The sequence below is a fragment of the Eucyclogobius newberryi genome, unplaced genomic scaffold (assembly GCF_026437365.1).
Source record: "Eucyclogobius newberryi isolate DKJ021-1_F unplaced genomic scaffold, fEucNew1.0.hap1 SCAF_3, whole genome shotgun sequence".
NCBI classification, from domain to species: Eukaryota; Metazoa; Chordata; class Actinopteri; order Gobiiformes; family Gobiidae; genus Eucyclogobius; species Eucyclogobius newberryi.
The window spans coordinates 11,033,659-11,054,384 of record NW_027315945.1 but is presented as its reverse complement, the minus strand read 5'-3'; the positions used below and the strand labels follow the sequence as shown (position 1 = coordinate 11,054,384).

Genomic DNA, 20,726 nt, shown 5'->3' with positions numbered 1-20,726 from the left:
TATGTTTTTACATGTCACACAAAATATATATTAAAATAAATGAGTTTGCGATAACTAAAAAGAGTAAGAGAGAATGCTGGTTTAAGTGCTGTACCCTCTTCGTGTTTTGGGGCACATGTCGGTATTAAGTTAACACACGTAATCCTCCTTTGACACGCAAGCCTACACAAGATCTTGGGCATTTGTAATATTTGGACTAATAAAATGTGCATGTTTATTGATCCGGAGTCAGGGGTCTATAGCTAAACTATTCAGGTGTGTACTTGTGTGCGAGATGTAATGCACAGATAAGAGTTGTATCCAGGTTTCTACGGCGACAGAGAGAACAGTACAAAACATGCTTTTCACCAGTCTGGCATTTATGACTGCTGTATATGACTGTATTCCTCCCTCTCATTGATTCCATGTGTTTTATTTTGTTACGCTTTAATAAATGTCAAGAGGCTCATAAAAGCATCCACAAATTCTAAGGTCAACTTCTTCATTGTATTATACTGTTTCTGCATCTTTTCCATGTCTATAATTAAATTCCATCTTTTGTTTTAATATATATTTCTTTGTTGTTTTTTGCCCTAATGTGTTTACTACCATCTGGGATCCATACTTTGTTGTTATATGTATTTTACATAAGTGATTTTCTTCTGATGTCATGTGGAATATTCCAGGCAAAGCAATAACAACTCCACTGACAGAAAAGTTACATAGAGCACCATTAAGGTCACTACCTAGAGTACTTGAATTCAATCCCTCGTTTATCGCGGGGGTTACGTTCCAAGAAGAACCCGCGGGAGTCGAAATCCGCGAAGTAGAAACCTTTATTATTTTACAGTTATTATACAATGAAATACTCCATAAAACATTGAAAGCAAGGAACAAAACCTTTTTACAGGCCCAAGCATTTGTTTAACAAATAAAAGTACTGTATAAACGTTTGTACTGTACTCTCACCGCTCTCTCCCGCCGCTCACACGCACTGCTCTCACCGGCGTGTCCCGCAGCTCACACGCGTGCTGTCACCGGCGTGTCCCGCAGCTCACACGCGCCGCTCTCACCGGCGTGTCCCGCAGCTCACACGCGCCGCTCTCACCGGCGTGTCCCGCAGCTCACACGCGCCGCTCCGCTCTCACCGGCCTCTCCCGCAGCTCACGCGCGCTCTCACCGGCCTCGCAAAATTCAATTTGGCAAGCGGTTTTACGTACGTGTACATATTAATCCTTAACGTTATTGACACACAGGTAGAGAAGACGCGGAGAGACTGTTTAGCCAATCAGAATGCAGAACACAATGCATGATGAAAATCCGCGAAGCGAGACCCGAAAAGTGAACCGCGATATAGCGATATAGTACATTTGACAGAAATTGTATTGAAAATACTAAACAAGTCTATTGTCAATCACTAATGTTTTGTATATTATTCAAATGTTCTTGTTTGTATGATTTTAGGGTTGGGAGGAGAGCTGCGACGCTGCCGTGACCCACCTGTTGAGAACCTGTCTGTCTCGAAGCCCCAAAGACCAAGCCATCTCTCTGGCCCAGACCGGTGGACCCGTGCTGGAGCTGCCCAAAGACACTGTGCGTCTGAAGAAGCACATCACTCTGCTGTGCGACCGCATTGGGAAAGGAGGCCGACTGTCCCTGTGCTCCGAGGCCAATGTGCAGCTGCCCGCCCAGATACAGAACCTGGCAGCTCCCGGTAAGTGACTGCACTGAGTTGGACAGCGCTTGGGTTAAGGCACACTATATTGTCCCCATAAGGAAATTTGTTCTCTGCATTTGACCCGTCCTTTAATCCAGTTAGTGCAACCTGTAGAACTGAACTATTTTAAATTGAAGTCATATATAGAGCCTTCCGGGAGTGACATACTGCACCAGGATGCACATGCAGCAATAAAAGCCCATACATTTAAATAAACTGCTTGCTACGATGAAATGCCATTATGAACAGGCAGCAGATGACAAAACATTATTTCTTGAACAGCTTTCTATTATTGAGTTGTTTTAGATCCTTTTTTTTACATTTTGTTCATTGTAAACTGAAAAACTGAACTACCAACTGGATAGTTTATCACTAAAACATTCAGCAGGCTTTAAAAGTGGTAAATGCGGGTTTATGTAATTTACCTACTGTATTCTTTTAAAGATATTTGACCGGACAGTGTAGCATGAATTGGGGGAGAGACCAGGGAGGACATGTACCATCTCAGAATCAGGAATCACCGCTGGTTTATCAGGCAGCACATCATTTTCAAATGAATAATTCAAGAGTTCACTAAAAGTAAAACAAAGTTGAAATACGTAGTATAAATCAGCATTTCCCTGTTCAACAAGGCTCCTCTCTGACCGCCATCTTCTCGCGCGTATCCTCGTCCCCTGGTGAAGATTTTCAGCTTGGGCTGTGAAATACATGAGGCTCATTCACAGCATGGCGTTTAAAGCACACAGAGATGCCTTTTCAAGCGGACAGACGTTTGACAGTAACGCCCACCGCCAGGACAAAACTGTGATGCACAAAAACAGACTTGTAAAACTCGATGTACGTTTACAGTTGACACGCGCTCACACACTCTCTCCGGCTCATTTACTTCTGGCTGGACTTTACAGGAGTCTCACTGACAAGATCATCAATTACAGTGTGCCTTTACACCTCTCTGCTCCCCGCACTCCAGCCGTCTGTCCTCAAGATGCTATTTTCAGCTCAACATCAGCCCCTGTCCGCTGGGTTTATGGAATTGTGAAATACAAATTGACTTTATGTGTACTGTTTTAAGTTTTAACTGGTAAAGTAAAAGCCGCAATCCAAAATGTTGCACCACTGCTCTGTAATTCTGTTCAGGTTTTTCTGTACAATGCCTTTCAAATATCGTAAAAATGTCTAAAGGTTTATTGTTTTCTTCAGTATAATTAATTGCACCAGTGTGGACCTAAACATGTATTTGTTTAGACACAGAATATGTTTTCTTCTCTGATAAAAATTTATTTAGAATATTTTATGTGATTCTATGAGAGTCAACAACCATTAATAGAGGAAACTGTGGTTTTGCCCTGTTGTCTAAAAACAAAAAAACTGTGAAAACAAAGTAAAATTATGTTGGTAGTATGAACATCAGTCCTTTTTTAAATGTATGTATTTATTTGTGTGGTCTTTGTGCACTGTATCAAGATTACATTTAGAACAGTATTAATTCAATTATTTTTTTATAACTTCCAAACACCTGTAAAACAGCATTGCAGCAGTCATAACATCACATGACCAGGGCAGCGTGGTGACATCATGTGACCCAGCTGTTTTGAACAGCTGAAAGGCTCACACCTGGTGGTTTGGTGTGGATCACAACAAGCTTCATTAGTCACTCAGGACCGGCATGCCTCTGTGGTGAACTAATCTGCAGGGCATGGTACCATCTCTGACTGATATCGTTGTAATCCACCTCTCCACACTTCACAGTCTGACCACTTGGATATGTATAAAACTGAGCTCATCCAGATAAATACAAATAAAAATAGCATTCGTATCTTCTATCTTCAGAGCGTGGTGGGCCTGTGGATGGGATGTCACAATATCAAATTTTAGAGTTGCGATTATTGTGAAAGGAAATATTGCGATTTAACAAAAATCCAACATTATCGGCCACAAATAGGCTAAACAATGTACAGTAGGTTAAATTTAACTTTTAGGCTGTGCTGTCAGTGTTTTTAAAGGCCAAACAGATTCACCAAACTCTCTCACTAAGAAGCATATCAACATTGAGTCTTTCCGCTATTGCTTGTCGCCTCATTTAAAGATGTACTTTGTAACATTTCTGGTGAGGGTCCGCCACCTGCTTGTCTACATGGAGGTGTTATTGCTTTGCTTGGTAGGTTCCAGAATACGGCAATAACCTCCTCTATCTCCATGGAAACGAGCAGGTAACACCAGACAGACTTATGTGTGTCTTGATAATGAACGTCTGTCTCCTGCTGGGACAGACAATAAAGTTTATCAATCTACCAAGCTACGGTACAGGTCAGATCTGTGGAGAGGTGAGCCTGGTTACTGTGAGAATGCAAGTTTTCCAGACATTGTTGAGCAATAAAAACACAAACATTGTAACATTCCAGTTAAATCGATAACCTCTCCATGGAGACAAGCGGATGGCAGACCCGCCACACAAACAGTTACATCGTACACCTTTACTTGTGTACTGCCGTCTCACTAATGTGCAGTATTCACGGAGGCAAGGCCGATGAAGGGTCTTGCCAAACGACACAACAACAGTATGAACTTGGTAAAGTGGAATGTGACTCTTGACACTTACTGATTCCAATGAACATTTTAAAAAGCTGTGAAAAAGCATGTTTTAGTTTGAACTGTTGGCTCCGCCCACTTAGCCCTCTTATTCTTATGTTGAACAATGACATAATCAATTGTCTGAGATTGTCACAAGCAGTGTTATCCTCATGGTTCTTATCCATCCCCTAGCACAACTGCCTTGGATAGTTGCAGACTGTAGTTTGGGGATGGTTCTCATCAAATTAAATGCTTGATTGGACAAAAATGTGCATCCCTACCTTATACTGTTAGCATTCACCAAAAAGGCCTTTTATTAGTTATTTTTGTCTCATAACTATACATTTACCTGAACTAGAACAAAAAAGTCAGGTATATGAGTCCTTGCATGTTCTCTGCATTTGACCCATCCCTCAATGCCATTGGGACAATCTGTCAGGAGCAGTGGGGACCCTTCTCCTCATAGTTTGGATTACCTAGCTGGAAGATTAAACTATTTTTGCTTTCCTTTTTCTGATTCTTTGCTACTTAAGGCCACTGTGCTGTCTATCAAAATACCAATGTATTGATACCAAATTGATGTTGGTAGAGCATAGGGTTGTGTTCAAAATATTAAAATGGCGATATATCGTCACGGACACCTGAGTCACAGTATACATTTTTTTTAAATTTAATTTAATTTATTATTTTATCTTTTAAGATTTGTGGCCCGTAAGCTTTAAACGAGGTGGAATAGCACTTTTGATATGCTGTTTCTGCCACGCTCCTCTCGGCCCAGGTGAGAAGGAGCTGTGGACCTGATCAGAAGATGCTGCTGCAGCATGTGCAGATCAGGCCAATTGTTTGGCAAGAAACATGCAATACTTTACTAGAATGTGTTCCATATATTTCTATTTGGATCAGTTGGTTGGATGTATGAAGTTATTAGAGCATAATAGATTTATAAATAAGTGCTTTGTGGATAAACATGAAATTTCATAAATTTTCTTATCCAGTGTAAAAACATTACACATTACACAAAAGACCCTTTTTTCAAAAATCTATCGGAATATGTATTGTAATGAGGGAATTGCATTGGAATATACAAGTATCGGGATACGTATTGTATCTTGAGGGTCTTGACGTATTGCGAGGGTCTTGGCAATACCGCTATCGCATTGATACTAGTGCTTTATTTATTACATTATTTTAGGCACAGTTTTGGCTCATTTGATCTGTAGCAGCTCGTCTTTAGTTGCAGCACGTATGCTTAATTGACTTGCTCTTTTCCTCCTCAATCAAAGACTCTGAGCCAATGTAATGCCGCTGTCTGGTGCTCTTAATGGAATACAGCTTAGAAGAAGTAACTTAAAGACAATTTTTAAGACTATAACACAAAGGTGGCTCATGCCCTGTGCATATTCACGGCGGCACCCTTAATTGTGTTCTTCCATTCACTATGATTTTGTCGACCTTCAAGCCGTTTTCAAGCGGCACAAGGAAACAATGTAGTGTTGACTTGGTGGTGCACATGAACATGGGAGGGACACATGAATCAAGACAGATGTTTTTTTAATATGCAATGTACTTTATAACAAACTGAAGTTGTTAATTTGGTTAATAATAATGTATTCGCTGTTTCAAAATGCAAGCCAAAAAAGTAATGTTGCACAGCCGTTCACCGAACGTTCTAAGTAAATTGTATCTGTATCAATATCTATGATCCTGGCTTCAAAATCCCTTGCACAGCCCTAATAACCACTAGTTAACATTCTTACCTCCGTTTACCCCTGTTTATCTTTTAAATTCACTCTTCCTGTCCTCAATCATTAAAACATCCTGTATTTACGATGTACAACTACTTTGTTTACACGGACATCCCATCTCTATGCATGCACACACTTCTATCCTGCTGTAGTGCAGTTCTTTCCACACTTCTGCATTGGTAGCTGTGGTTTGGGGCCTGTGTCTATTTTGGATTTAAAGAGAGGGGAGAAGATGCGAGTGTGTGTCCGTGCGCTCCGTTTGTGGAAGTGGAGGTCAGGCGCAGTGTGTAATCCTCTGCAGCTGTCTTTGTTCTGACTCTGTGGTGTTCCAAATTGAAGAGTTCTCCTCCAAAAAGGCTAAATATAACACACCAAGGTCCAGTTTGGAATATAGTCATTACCTGTACAACACTGCTTAATAAATCAGGAATGATCAGCCATATTCTTTTATCACATAGTAAAATTAGTTCATGAAAAGTGCATACCTTTTTTCCATTTCTACTTTAACAGACCATTGAAAGCAGATGACAAAAATAAAACTTAAAGTTACTGCTTCATTCATACATAGCATAACATATCAAAATTCTCCAAAATCCTCACAATAACAATTTTCAATCCATAGATATCATTTTTTGTTTCAGACACAAAACATGTGTAACAAGCATTAGAGAAGACGTGTTATGTTGTACATAACCCGCTGCCAATTCCTTTGTCAACACATTGAAGAAAATCTATCAACATATTCTTATAGTATTTATTCGACTAATCATTTGTTATATAAATCAAACAGAAACCTCTTATACATTGTCAGCCTTTTAACCACCCTTATTCCAGCAGAACACTCGTACCCATGGGTCTAATGCACGCCCAGAGATGTGTGCCTGTACGGGGGATTGAAATAGCGTAAAGCCCATAGTCAAATTGCTGGTGACCGCAGCAGCACTGTGCCACCCCCCATCTCCAGACCACAGCCCAGAATAAAGCAGGAATGCTGGTGTCTCCACTCACCAACGCGTGCACACAGAGGTACACTGAAACCAGCTTCATCCTCTGACCAAGGCTGTCCAAAAGTGTTCCAAGTGGTGTCCAAAAGCGGCCCAAGATGTCTAAAAACCAACCCAGATAGGACCACACTGTGGCGTTACAGTATGCCCTGATTCTTGACAAAATGACCTAAACAATAATCACACTGTCACCAAGTACATTTGTGACAGTTTACATAAAGCTACAAATATAGGCACTTTTAAAAACATGGCAGAACTTACAGTTTACAATTCCCTGGGGGGAAAAATAAAAAAGAATGTTTTTGTTTTTTTTATCTTACATCAGAGTAACCAATCAATGACATATATTTTATATATTACACCTGGCATGTACGCTTATATTCATGATTTTTACATTATCTATTTCTGAACTGTGACTAATTCATACTGAAATATGTTCTTCAAAAGTACTTTTGTTTCATCTCGAATGATGATCCTCTTTACAAATGTACCGATACTCACTGACATCGGTTCATTTTGAAGTTGCTTCACACTCACAACTTTAGTTTGTTTAGCCCCCCAAATCCATACTTTGCTGTTTAAAATACTACATTTAAATTTAAATTCACTGAGAACACAAAATATTACCCATTGCATTGCAGTGGACAAATCACAACAAATTGCATGTACTATTTACACCCAATGGACCAAGAATGTAAGTGTATTGCATGTGGGGTCAGCAGTTAGCAGCGGGCTGTATGTATAACCCATGTGATTCTGTTTCAGCCTAAGCTCCTTCAGAGGTGGCCTATTTCCTTACTTGCTGTTGATACATTCCCGTGAAATTGTAAGACAGTGTTGGGGGGAAAAAAGCCGAGCGGTCTTAGAAAAAACACCTGCCCAATTAAGAGCAGAGCGTATCTCATTTCAAACAAGCAGTGATGTGTGCGCCGCGCCACCAAAGAGAACAAGATTGGCTTTAAGGAGGGCCAGGATAAATATTAGAGGGGGCTTACGGGCTAATCTACGCACACACATGTAGCACAGCAGAGGGGAGATGCGGACATTCCCAGACGCCTTAAGGTAGACAGCATGGCAGATGTATTCAAAGAGAACAACAATGCAATGTGGAAAGATACAGTTAGAGGAGAGCATAATGTCAGATAGTTTTATGGTCTTTTAGTGGTTTGCCCAAAAAAGTAATTCAGGCACGTTTTCAGTAATCTACTACTACCACTACGGTACTTGACTTAAGCTTACACTGTCTTGAAATAGTATAACACTTTTATGTTCCTACCTTGGCATGTGATACAACATAGATGTTTGTAGATCTGCTATCTGTTGCGGGTCTTGCTGACAACCAAATAAACAGATGTTTTGAATAGAGCTTGACCAATATGTTTGTTTGTTTTCCCCCATGGCGACATAGATCCTTTAGAATCCAGAGCTGCCGATAATGTCAGCAATTCCATCAAAGTACATGAAATGACTAGAAACATATTCACCGTCTATACATCGCACTGCTTTGCATAATAAAAGTACGAAAGTCACAATAATATCAATAGAAATTATGTTTTAGACATCCACAACCCTGTTTAACCACTAGTTAATGGGGAAGCATAATCACATTTTGTGCAGGGACCACTTCACTCTCAAGTGTTAAAATTAAGCTTTATGACTTTCCTTTAAGCAGATAGTCGGCCCAAACAAAATATGACTATACTATACTGGAGATTTAAGGCCGATAGCCATCCAGTTTTGAACTTTTATAGTGCAAGTTAACCTTGGTCTTGAAGCTAAAATTATATTATAAGATAATGCACTGTAATTTTGAGCAGACAAAAAACACATTTTTGTTTTCTGTCCTTGATGCAGTTCAAAAGAGGCGAACTACAATCATCAACGTTGACATTTGAAATGATCAGAATGAGTCTGATGACTGTCAACTTAAAAAGGAGTTCCTGCATTACCACCTAATGACCACAAAGAACAGAGCAACTTTGACAACTGTTGCTCTTTAATGCTTTTTGAGATTTATTGTGAGATGTTTAACCAAACCAATGGCATGAACACTGTAATCCTATCCAAAGAAATTCATAAATAAGTAAGACATAAAATTAGACATTCTAAGCCAAGACAGGAAATGAGAAAAAGGGTCACGGATAACAATTGGAATAGAGATTATTTTTGTTTTGGGATTGTAGTGACCGTGGAGGACTTGTGGTGAGTAGATTTGTGACCGGTGACAGGGGCCAGAGGACGGAATGACTGAGGGGGATAAGCTGGAGACAGACAGGGATAGAGCAGTAAATGAGGAAGAGGAGACAGCAGAGGAAGAGGGGGGTGAGACGGGAGGACAGGGGCCGCCTGCAGGGAGACAAGGCGTCCAATTCACCGGGCCCCGAATCTCCTCAAATCCACTCTGATCCGCTGTGTTCAGCTGGGATTTCACTCTCTCACACACACACACACACACACACACACACACACTCTCAAGCAAATGAACAGGCTAGGACTAGAAGATATGTACAAGCTGCATTGTCTTTAGTGCGTTTTATCTTAAAGCAAACTGTTTTTTGGGGGGATCATTTGGAAGCATCGTGGCTTCTTAAGTGTACTCTACTTTCCCTTTATACATTCACTCGTCAATGTGAAAACTGACAGACAACGACCAAGAAGGACAGTTTGATGGATGTAATCCCTCATTTGTCCAGAAGCAATCCAATCCATGGGAAGTATAATTTGCAAAAAGTGTACAAAATGTCGCTTATAGTTTGCACTCATGTTTCTAAACCACTCAAAATATTATTATTTTTGCACCTTAAAGGCGCAATGGACGATTTTTCGGCCATTTGAGAACGCAGGCGAAAGTGCGCATGCGCACTCCCCCGTGCGGACTGATACAACACACACGTGCGTTTGTTTATCAGCGCGACGGATCGCATCGCATCTCTCGTCTCCCGTAGATTTCCGTCTTCTTATGAGTCGGCTCAAACAGTCTTTCTCTGTCTTCATTTTGTCCCGTACACTGAGGGAACTATATTATGATAAATCAATGCGCTTAGACACGCGGAAACGTGGGACGAACCACACGCGGCTGCAGGTGAGCGATAGGTGCGTTTTATGATTGATACGTGGCAGGACTAATCGGCAGTCCACGCCACGAGGAAATAAGACTCAGATTTGGGCCCAAAAAATTGTCCATTCAACCTTTAACAAATAAAAACCCCACTATTGCAGATGGTTCAAGGAATTGCCCTCTACTGGCACATGGAGGAGAATAAAAAGGCAAAAATAATAATAGTGGCTGCTTGCTTTGAAGTTGAGTTGAAATCGCTAATAATTATGGATTTACTTGTATTAAACTCATTCATTTCTCATATCATTGTGTCTTTCAGGTGGCGTTGAACCCATTGCAGAGGTCTCAGGAGACGGCGAGGAGTTGAACCTGCAGCAAGACACTGCAAAGTTCATCAAGAAGAAACAGCCATCCAAGAAAGTCAAGAAAGGTGAGTCTACAAACCTTTCTGTCTGTATTCCATCCCCTTTGGCGCAACAAAACGTTTAACTTCCAACACCGAGCCCTCTTCACCGTCGTTTCGTTTCCAATAGGATATTAACTGAATAGAGTGAGAGCGTACATCTGCAGCATCCTTCTCCGCTCGTCACCAAATCCTCCGCGGAGCCCTGACAATGATATCTGCTCACTGTCTGTCACACCAGAGTAATCCGGCTCCGTCCTCTCTCATCTGTTTTTCATATGCACCACTTCCACGAGCTTTGGCTAACAGTCCACACAATCAAGATGGCGTCCGCTGCCAAACTTTGATTATTGCTCTCCCAGCTGCACACATGCAAGCTTAATATATATATAAAAGGAGCAAAACCTACAAGCCAATATTTCTAATCAGAATGGTAAGGTTTAGCATGAAGAGAAGGGGCTTTAAATTGTTTTAAAAGTGACTTCAAGTGTAATTCCATTGGCAACTGTGTATGCTGGCATTGATGACATTCCAATAGGTGTTTTTAAAGGAACCGTTTGTAAGATTTTGATTTAAATTCCATAAACTTTATTGATCTGCGTCCCCAGATACATTTTTGTGTTTTGCTTATGAAGACAATTATTGTATTAGAAAGCAGAATGAGCCTCACACGAGTCTCTCATTTGGGTTGCCAGTTCCTACGACTAAATCCAGTTGGTTGAAACCTACTTAAGCCCACCACCTACAGCCAATGATTAATCCGTGCAAGTGCAGCCTCTGAAACACTTTTATGAGTCTCTATCTCCAGGTTACGGCTCTGGAAACCCAGGTTCAGTTGTCATTGTAGTTCCTTTTTTAACCCTTCGGGGTCAACGCCCGCACCGGTGCGTTTTGAAACATGGTCGGCTTTAGGACCGCGCAGCATGAAAACTAAGTGACTTAGACGGCTGCCGTCGACGTCATGCGGAAGCGGATACCTGACGTTACGTCTGAGTGATTTCTTTATGCGAATCCATCCATTAAAACCAAAGTTATGATCATTTCAATTCCATTAAAAATGTGCGCGTTGCATTTCTTATAATAACTTTGTCGTCTTTTGTGATTAAACGAAAGATCAAGTTTAGACCTGGTTTAGACCTGCTTTAGTCCTGGTTTAGTCCTGGTTTAGTCCTGGTTTAGTTCTGGTTTAGTTCTGGTTTAGTTCTGGTTTAGACCTGATTCAGACCTGGTTTAGACCTGATTCAGACCTGGTTTAGACCTGGTTTAGTCCTGGTTTAGACTTGGTTTAGACCTGATTCAGACCTGGTTTAGACCTGGTTTAGTCCTGGTTTAGACTTGGTTTAGACCTGGTTTAGACCTGGTTTAGACCTGGTTTAGACCTGGTTTAGACCTGGTTTAGACCTGGTTTAGTCCTGGTTTAGTCCTGGTTTAGTCCTGGTTTAGACCTGGTTTAGTCCTGGTTTAGAGTTCCTTCTGAACATCACTCACATGGAAGTGCAAGGCCTGTTATGTGGCTCTCTGTGTCATTTTGGACAGAAACTGTTTTGAGAAATAGCACAAATAGAAAAACGCCTGAGGATTTACCTACTTTTTATTGTAAATAGTTGTTTATTGCTTGTATATATCACAAGAATACTTTTATATGTTCATATTTGCACCTTGTCGTTCAGTTTGAACCTTTTTAAATGCTTGGTTGAGCATGTTTGAGGGTTTTACAATGAAAAAAACATATTTTTTCTAGACGGACTTTGTGTTTTGTGTGTGTGTTTACGTCCAGTTATGTTGAAATAGTATGTCAAAGTGAAAAACTAACTAACTGATCATATAGGTGAGGTTGTGCTGAAAAAAAAGATGCCCAACATTGGTCTGGTAAACATTTCTTAATGTAGTATATCAGGGCAAAATTGAAGGTACCCAAAAACAGCCAAAAAAGCTCCGGACCCCGAAGGGTTAAACCAGTAAGAGCGTAGGGTTCCTTTAATTGTCAGTAAGTGCATAAAAGTCCACTAGTCTGCAGTAATCAGAAACAGACTGCCTTTAATGTCATTGCCTAAAGTGCAGTGATACTGACTTAACTTTCCTAAATGCCATGCAACTTGAATCAGGTTATTAGCCCTTTAGGATGGGTATTTTTTTTTTATCAGCTTTTATTTTAGCTCTTTTTAGTGGCGGTTTTTCCACTTTTACAAGAATGGGAAATGGTCACATCTAAATTATGCTTTTCTACTTTAAAGAGACTCAAACTGTTTTAGATCAAGGAATCACTCACCCATTCACACAACCATTCATAAGCACACCAGTGTACGTTCGAGTAATGAATTGATAATAATTTAATAATAATTATGTCTAGAATGCACCAGAATACAAGAAATTATGTGTTTTTTGTTCAATTCTTTAGTCTCTGCTTTGTGACCCTGCCAAACTAGCGAGTGGCAGACCTAGTCACCAGCAAAGTGATATAGTGTACCTTTAAGCTTAAGGGTTGTGAATGCAGAATATATTACCTCATAACTTCTAAACTGGCCAAAGTCAGAGATTATGAGGAATAGATGTGAGAAAAGACGATAGGAAAAGGCACATTGTCGACCAAAGAAACCTCTTTGAAAAAAGATAAATGAACAAAATCTGTTTTGCCCCAGTACAGGTGTATTGGGTCAAAATGAGACTGCTGTGTGCTAATCTAATTATAGAGGGTATTAAGCAGGAAGTGTGTTGTTAGCATGCTAGTTTTGTTAGTTTTACCATGGCCGTAAACTCTGGTTGTGAAAAGCACTCTTAAACTCATAGCGATGAATAATTTGGATAATCAGATTGCAATAGGTAAAGGACCATTTATATTGGACTCATTAGGAAACATAGCCATATCTGTTTTTAGAAAGTCTGAAAACAAAATAGATGTACAGTGCATCCGGAATGTTTTCACAGCACTTCAGTGTTTCCACATTTTGTTATCTTACAGCTTTATTCTAAAAAGAATAAAGTTTGCCTCGAAATTCTACAAACACAATACCCCATCATGACAACTTGGATGAAGGTTGTTGGAATTATTTGCAATTGTATTCAAAAAATAAAATTAGAAACGCGTGAGACACTCAAAGTTGAGCTCAGGTACAGCATTTTGTCACTGATCATACTTGAGATGCTTCTACAACTTGATTGGAGTCCATATGTGGTAAATTCAGTTGATTGGACATGATTAGAAAAGCACACACCTGTCTATATAAGGTTAACAGTTAACAGTGATGTCAGAGCACAAACCAAGACATGAAGTCTAAGGAATTGTCTGTAGACCTCCAAGACAGGATTGAATCAAGGCACAGATCTGGGGAAGGGACAGAAACATTTCAGCAGCTTTGAAGGTTCCTCTGAGCACAGTGGACTCCATCATCTGTAAATGAAAAAGTTTGGAACCACCAAGATTCTTCCTAGAGCTGGGCCCGGCCAAACTGAGTGATCCCTTAGTCAGGGAGGTGACCAAGAACTTGATGGTCACTCTGACGGATCTCGAACGTGTCTCTGTGGAGATAAGAGAACCTTCTAGAAAAACAATCATCACTGTATCACCAATCAGGCCTGTATGGTAAAGTTGCCAGAGGGAAGCAACACTTCAGTAAAAGACACATGAAGGAAACCATCACCTGGCCAGTACCATCCCTACAGAGCAGCATGGTGGAGCCAGCCTCATGCTGTGGGGATGTTTTTCAGCACCAGGAAATGGGACACTAGAAAAAGAAATGCAGCAGTGTACAGAGAGATCCTTGATGAAAACCTGTTTCAGAGGCTCTGGACCTCAGACTGGGGCCAAGGGTCATCTTCTAACAAGACAATGACCATAAGTACACAGCCAGGAGAACAAAGGAGTGGCTACAGGACAACTCTGTCAATGTCCTTGAGTGGCCCACAGGCCAGACTTGAACCCAACTTCTCTGGAGGGATCGGAAAATTAGATCTATGATGAACCGATGCTCACCAACCAACCAACCTTTTTGGGGTTGAGTGGTTCTACATAGAAGAATGGAATAAACTTCCATAAAAATCAACTGAAAAAGACTTGAGGTTGTAATTAGTGCCAAAAGTGCTTCAACAAAGTATCGAGCAAAGGCTGTGAATACTATTGTACATCTTTGTTTGTGTTTATTAAATTCGTTCAAAACTCCTTCTTTAAAGGTGGTATGGACGATTTTTTTCAGCTAATTTTTTATCATATTTCCTCGTGGCGTGGATAAATCATTTGTCCTGCCACGTATCAATCATAAAACCCACCTATCGCTCACCTGCAGCCGCCTGCGGGTCGTGCCCACGTTTCCGCATGCCTAAGCGCATGGATCTATCATAATATAGTTCCCTCAGTGTACGGGGCAAAATGAAGACTGAGAAAGACAGTTCGAGCTGACGCAGAAGTGGACAGAAATCTACGGGAGACGAGCGATGCGATGCGCTCCGTTGTGCTAATAAACAAACGCACGTGTGTGTTGTATCAGTCCGCACGGGGGAGAGCGCATGCAGTAGCCTGTGACCTATTGGAGCGTATATGGTCCTGTTTGGGTGTTTGATTTTCCACAAAAAAAAGTGGGTGTGACTAACTGTACAGTTGTAAGTATCAAAAAACACACACTTTGTGATAGACCTACTTTCTATTGCTGTGTCTTTAATATATCTATATATATACCCTGCCCTATCCTCTTGCCAATTGACTGGAGTTGATTTGTAAACGTCAAAACATTTACCGGAATCTCCCGTTAATCATTTTCCCTTATCATCCTGTTCTAGTTTCTTTTATTTAATCTTAGGTCACTCCAGTTCCCGAAACAGAACTTTTGGAGTGTTACGACGTCTTATATTCTTAAGAACATACGCTCACAATAGCAAAGGTCAAGTGGGGATCATTCAAACACATGCAATCATCAGCCTTCATTTTTGCAGCCAACTGTATCGTGTGCCTGAGAGGAAAGACAGTGTATTGGCGTGTTGCTGGTTTACCGTTGCCAGGGCTACTGTTTTGCTGTTTGGGAAATTGGACCACAACTCTTCTCTGTACTGTCTGCACTCCTCTATCCACGCTCGTCTCCTTTGTGTTTCTTCACATTGTGTAAAGTAGACAGACATACCGCGCCACAGCCAACAAGTGATTTCTGGTCTTGAGTCAGGCAAATCCCAGTTTTATGACAGTTTGTCTTTGCTAACGCGGACGAGTGAGTTTCGCTTTGATGGGCTCAGGGTTCGTTAGGGGGCTGAGTGTAGGGTGTATGGTACTGCTGTGGTTAAGCCGGTCAGGCGTCGCTGCTAATGAGAAGGGGAGGTGATGGAGACTCTGACAAGGCCAAAGCAAGAATGGAAGATGAGCCAACTGCAGCAGGTATAAGTAGTCATTGCACTCCATGTAAGTCTAGATGAGACCTGTTCTAATAACATGTTGTACTGTATTGAAGAAATACTAATATACTCATAGCATGCTAATACATTCCAGTCACTCTCAGGAAACAAAAATGTTTTAAAAACTATGTTTGAGTCGTCTTTGTTACATTATTAGTCAGTACTGTTTTTGTTTTTTTTGTAAAAGAGAAGGTTCTTTAATGCAATGTGATGATCTCTGTGGACTAAGACTGCACTGTTAACACCATAACGTCCTCTAGATTACATGTAAATGGCTGTCTAGCCTTCCAATTTCTCTAAATGACCCATATATGTATGGTTGTCCATTTTCCTGCTTCTGACCTTAGAAAACACAATGTTTGGACTGCTCCAAACTCACGTGTAGTTTAAAACACATATTACTGTTCAAAATTGTTCCTCAACGTCCAACTTATTAGGCCCGAGCGCCACAAGCTGGCGAGAGGCCTATTAATCTCGTAAGGCCGTGCGAAGCACGGCTGCGAAAGTGCGCACGTAGTGCGCACGAAATCGAGCGCGAAGCGCTCGCCCACTTCCAAACACTCACTAACGCACTCCTTCACTCATGCACGCCCCGTGCATACTAATTAGTAGTAGGAAAATGGAACATTACCGTTGTAAACGGGCGAAGCCCGTGCAAAAGTGCGCACTAAACGAGCACTTTACATTGAGATGACGACCGCGAAGCGGTCGTCATCCCCATATAAAGCACTCATTTGCGCTAAGTAGCTCACGAATACGTTCCCCATCTCTTGCATGTTCCGTGCATATAAGCATGTAATGCAAAAATTGAACATTATTACTGTATAGAGGGCCAAAAACACAAAGTGGGCGGAGCCCACTCAAAATTAACGAAAGTACCCGTCAGTGACCAGGGACCCACACCATGAGGTAGGAAAGCGCGAGCGCTTTCCGAAAATGTATAGTTTATGATATTTGAAAAATGGGAAACATTGTTTTCGCATCGGAATATTATTCTTTCTTCTTCTTCTTCTCGGGACCAACCCCCCTATTTTTCACCCAGTGAACATTGACGAAAAGTCACAAAAATGTTCACACCTCTAAAAATCGTGCCTCTCTACATTCTGGCTATTTGCCTTTTATAAAATAAAAAAAATTGGCGCGTCAGCGCCCCCAAATGTACCAAAAATGCATTGAGAGATGGGAAATGACCCAAAAAAAATCTGATCGTAGAATCATGAAATTTGGCGCAGAGGTAGATGGTGACAAGAGAAGTAAAAAATAGTATTACGGCAACGCCGTCAGCCCAACCAAATGTCGGCCATATTGCTTCAAAAATGGCTAAACATGACTTCGGAGTTTTTCGAAACGTCGTACTTTTACGAACTCCTCCCAGGGCGTTGGCCCTAAAAAGCTGAAATTTGGTGAAAATGCTACTGAGGAGTGGGACATCAAAAGTTATCCAAATTACATTGATACCTCTCACGGTCTCTGTGCGGCGAAGCCGCAAACTGTAGCTAGAATTTCAGAAATCTCCCATATTTTAAATTTCTGCCGTTTGCGCAGATAAAGTCCGAATTGCGTCAAATTAGAATCAGTTGTTAAACTCTTTGCCCTAAACCTACTTGAAGTGAAATAAATTCATTTGGCGCCACAGCGCCCCCTACAGATTTTATATGGAGGTTAAATGTTTAGTTTTGCGAAATTATATGAAATTTGACACACAACTCAATTTTAGCATCCCCATCAAAAAAGTCAATGAGACCCATGTCATAATTGTTATGGCGTTGCCGTAACGATGACCGAAACCTTTCATGTTATTCCAATGGGAAATCGCCAGAACATGTTTACACTTTAGACCTTCACAAACTCCTCCCAGGGCGTCAGCCCTATTAACCTGAAATTTGGTGAGACTCATCTTCAGGACCATCAAAAGTTATCCACATTTTCATTCAAAGAGTCACGGTGTCTGTGCGGCAAAGCCGCACATTTTGCCAAGAATTCAAAATAAAATAGCTTTTTGATGGTAAAACAAAGGGGAGAAGATGTGACAGCGTCACAGATTCAGCAGTAGGCGTAATAAAAGGACAATTGGGGCGCGTTAGCGCCCCCTCCTCTTGCGGCGTGGCGGCGGTGTGGCGGCGGGGCGAGGGCCGATCATTGCCGCTTGCGGCTATATTTTATTACTATTTTTGTCTGACTACATTTTTCACACAATCCATGCTTTTGTTTAATCGAAGAGGAAAAACTCCCCAATTAGTATTGTTTGCAAAGAAACCCTCTAAAGCCAGACTGCGGTTTACACTTAAAACAAGGCCAGAAATGGGAAACGTAGGAAGTGGTTAGGGGCCGGGGAGAGGAAGATACTCATGTCCAGACTTGTCATAAAGCCACAAGGCACAGCCAAATATGCTATTAATATCTCTCCTTAAACTATGAAAATATTAAGACCCTGTGCTCTCAATAGTGTTGCATGCTTCTGCTTAAATGTGGGAATGAATTGATTTTCCTTAGTCGCATTATTTATAACCTGCTCTACTTAAGCGGTTTGAGCGTTTGCCCACCAACCCGAAGGTCAACAGTTCAATCACAGGTCTGCCATGTCTGTCATGGCTGTCACCGACCTGTACTGTTGTCACTATTGGCTCAGTACACGATTTCAATTCCACAATGAGAATTCAAACACGTTTTACAACAATGGAGAACATTGTTTTATTATTACTTATTTTTATTTTTTTTAAGGATTTTTTGGTTCGTAGGCTTTATTAGACACGATAACTGGGTATGACCTGGGGATGAGAGAGAAATGTGGTTTTATAGTAGTTCTGAACTGAGACCATTCTAAAAATATTCAAGGTATTTCTTTTCAGTAGTAATCAAGTTTTTTTGAAACTCTTGTTTCAATGAATAGCTCTACTAGTGGTGGAAAATAACTAATTACAAATACTCATGTTACTCTAATTGACTGGTTGTTTTGTATAAATGTACTTTTTTGAGAAGATGTTTAAACATATACTTGAAATGTTGTCGTTCTAGCATGTAATGTTACTTCTTTGCATTTAAAATTGTTGAAGTTATTGAGTACAGCTCGGGTTCCAATTTTCCTTTATACCCACAGGACAGGTAAAGGCACTGCACCGCCTGCTCTGATTGGATAAAACTCAAAGAATATGCAGATTGTGGTTTAAAATGACTTGATTCAAGTTTTTTTTTTTTCTAAAATGCATCCCCCCAAGGCAGCTATGGTTACAGAAATGGCATGCCATCAGCAGGTGTGGAGTGAGTAAATAATGCAACGTAAGCATCTGTAACAGTCCAAAAAGTACCATATAAATCAAATGCACTATTAAGTCATCTTTTAAACTCACTACTCTAATTCCTCTACCTTCTTTAATCCAGTTTGATCCCAGTCATTAGGCTTTTCTCCAAACCTTTACCACAGACTTGTTCTGTTTGTCTGTGTTAACCGGAAGTGAGGCCTGGACACATGAAAGGCCTGATCAAACGCGCTCACATAGGCACCAGGTCCGTGCTCTTCCGTCTCTGCGTGGTTTGAACATGCGGATGAAAGACACATGAAAGTGAGAGCGTTTGGCTGTGCTCCTCCCTGTCACTGCACTGCCCCTCCCCACGGCCCACCTGGGATCACACACAAGCCTCAGCCCATATACTGTTTTTAAGACACAGCAGGGGTCCCTGGACAGGTGGGCACAGGCAGGAGCGGGTTGATGTCATCGCTAAGGTCTGAATCATGCCTGTTAGATCGATGTTTTTGGAGTATCACAATGGGATTAATCTCCAAATTAGTCTCTCCTCTGGAGAGAAACACATTTTATTGGATTTGTATTTCATTCTGTAAAGATTTGGACTTTAAGAATTCATTTTAAGGTGATGAAGTTTCCTCCCTCATTAGAAATGGTGATGCTGTGTTGCCTGACTCTGTGCCGGATTCAGCGTGAGATCGATTCCTGGCACTGACAATTTGCTGAATGTCCTCCCTGCTCTTCACCCTATGCTAGTGCTTTGCAACTAAATTATATTCCAGGGCCAGATATTTTGGAGGGCTATGGTGCCATCAAAACACAATTTGAAGTTTCACAAAATATCCCCAATACGATTTAACAACACGGCTGAAAATAAAAACATTACTCTACATTATTACAAATTGCCAAACCAGTACTGGACCAGGATTAAACTCTAAATAGACAGACAGACAAAACAAGAATTAAACCAGGACTAAACCAGTAAACAAGAGAAAATATGTTTTTAATATTTGGAAGACGGGCCAAATCAGCTCTGGTAAACTGAATAGGCCCGCCTTATACTTTCCTTGCTTTAAAAAATAAATATATTACGCTATGATAGAACATCCCTGATCTTCAGTTTTCCTCCTTGTCAACAACAGATATGCATAAAAACACACCGGGCTTTCTTATTTACTGACTAAGATGCTGACTTTAAAATCACTCAGAGCTAACTCCCTCTCCGCGGCTGCTTTTCACATCGGAGTTTCCTCATCCTGTGGGGTTCCTGGGGGCCGTGGCCAGCCGCTCTGACCCATGGACGAGTTGTGTGTGCGTGTGCGTGTGTTTTGCGTATGTATGTGTGTGTGTGCGTGCGTGTGTGTGTGTGTGTGTGTGGTAGATACTAGCCTCTCTGTCCCGACACACCCCCCATGAACACAAACACATGCACATACAGGGCCTTGTGTAGTCGTCACACACATACCCATACACGTGTCGCTGTGAGGCTAAGTGTCCTCACAGATGGAAAGGCAAATATTTGGTTTGAGGAGTCATGTGAAATTTGGCTTGTTACTGTAAATAAAAACATCAATAACATCATTCTACTCGGTGAGAAGAAACGGTGTCATTTTAAAACCTTCACAATTATTGAC

General features: G+C 41.0%; 1 protein-coding gene across 2 annotated transcripts in view; it reads left to right on the top strand.

Annotated features, from left to right (window-relative positions):
- The window catches only part of bbs9 (Bardet-Biedl syndrome 9), a 203,721-nt gene that overhangs the window by 113,425 nt on the left and 69,570 nt on the right, over positions 1 to 20,726 (top strand). For both annotated transcript variants that reach the window (XM_072460825.1, XM_072460824.1), the window contains 2 exons: positions 1,444 to 1,693; positions 10,394 to 10,504. In XM_072460825.1, the coding sequence (XP_072316926.1) occupies positions 1,444 to 1,693; positions 10,394 to 10,504 (361 nt within the window). The remainder of the gene's footprint in view (positions 1 to 1,443; positions 1,694 to 10,393; positions 10,505 to 20,726) is intronic.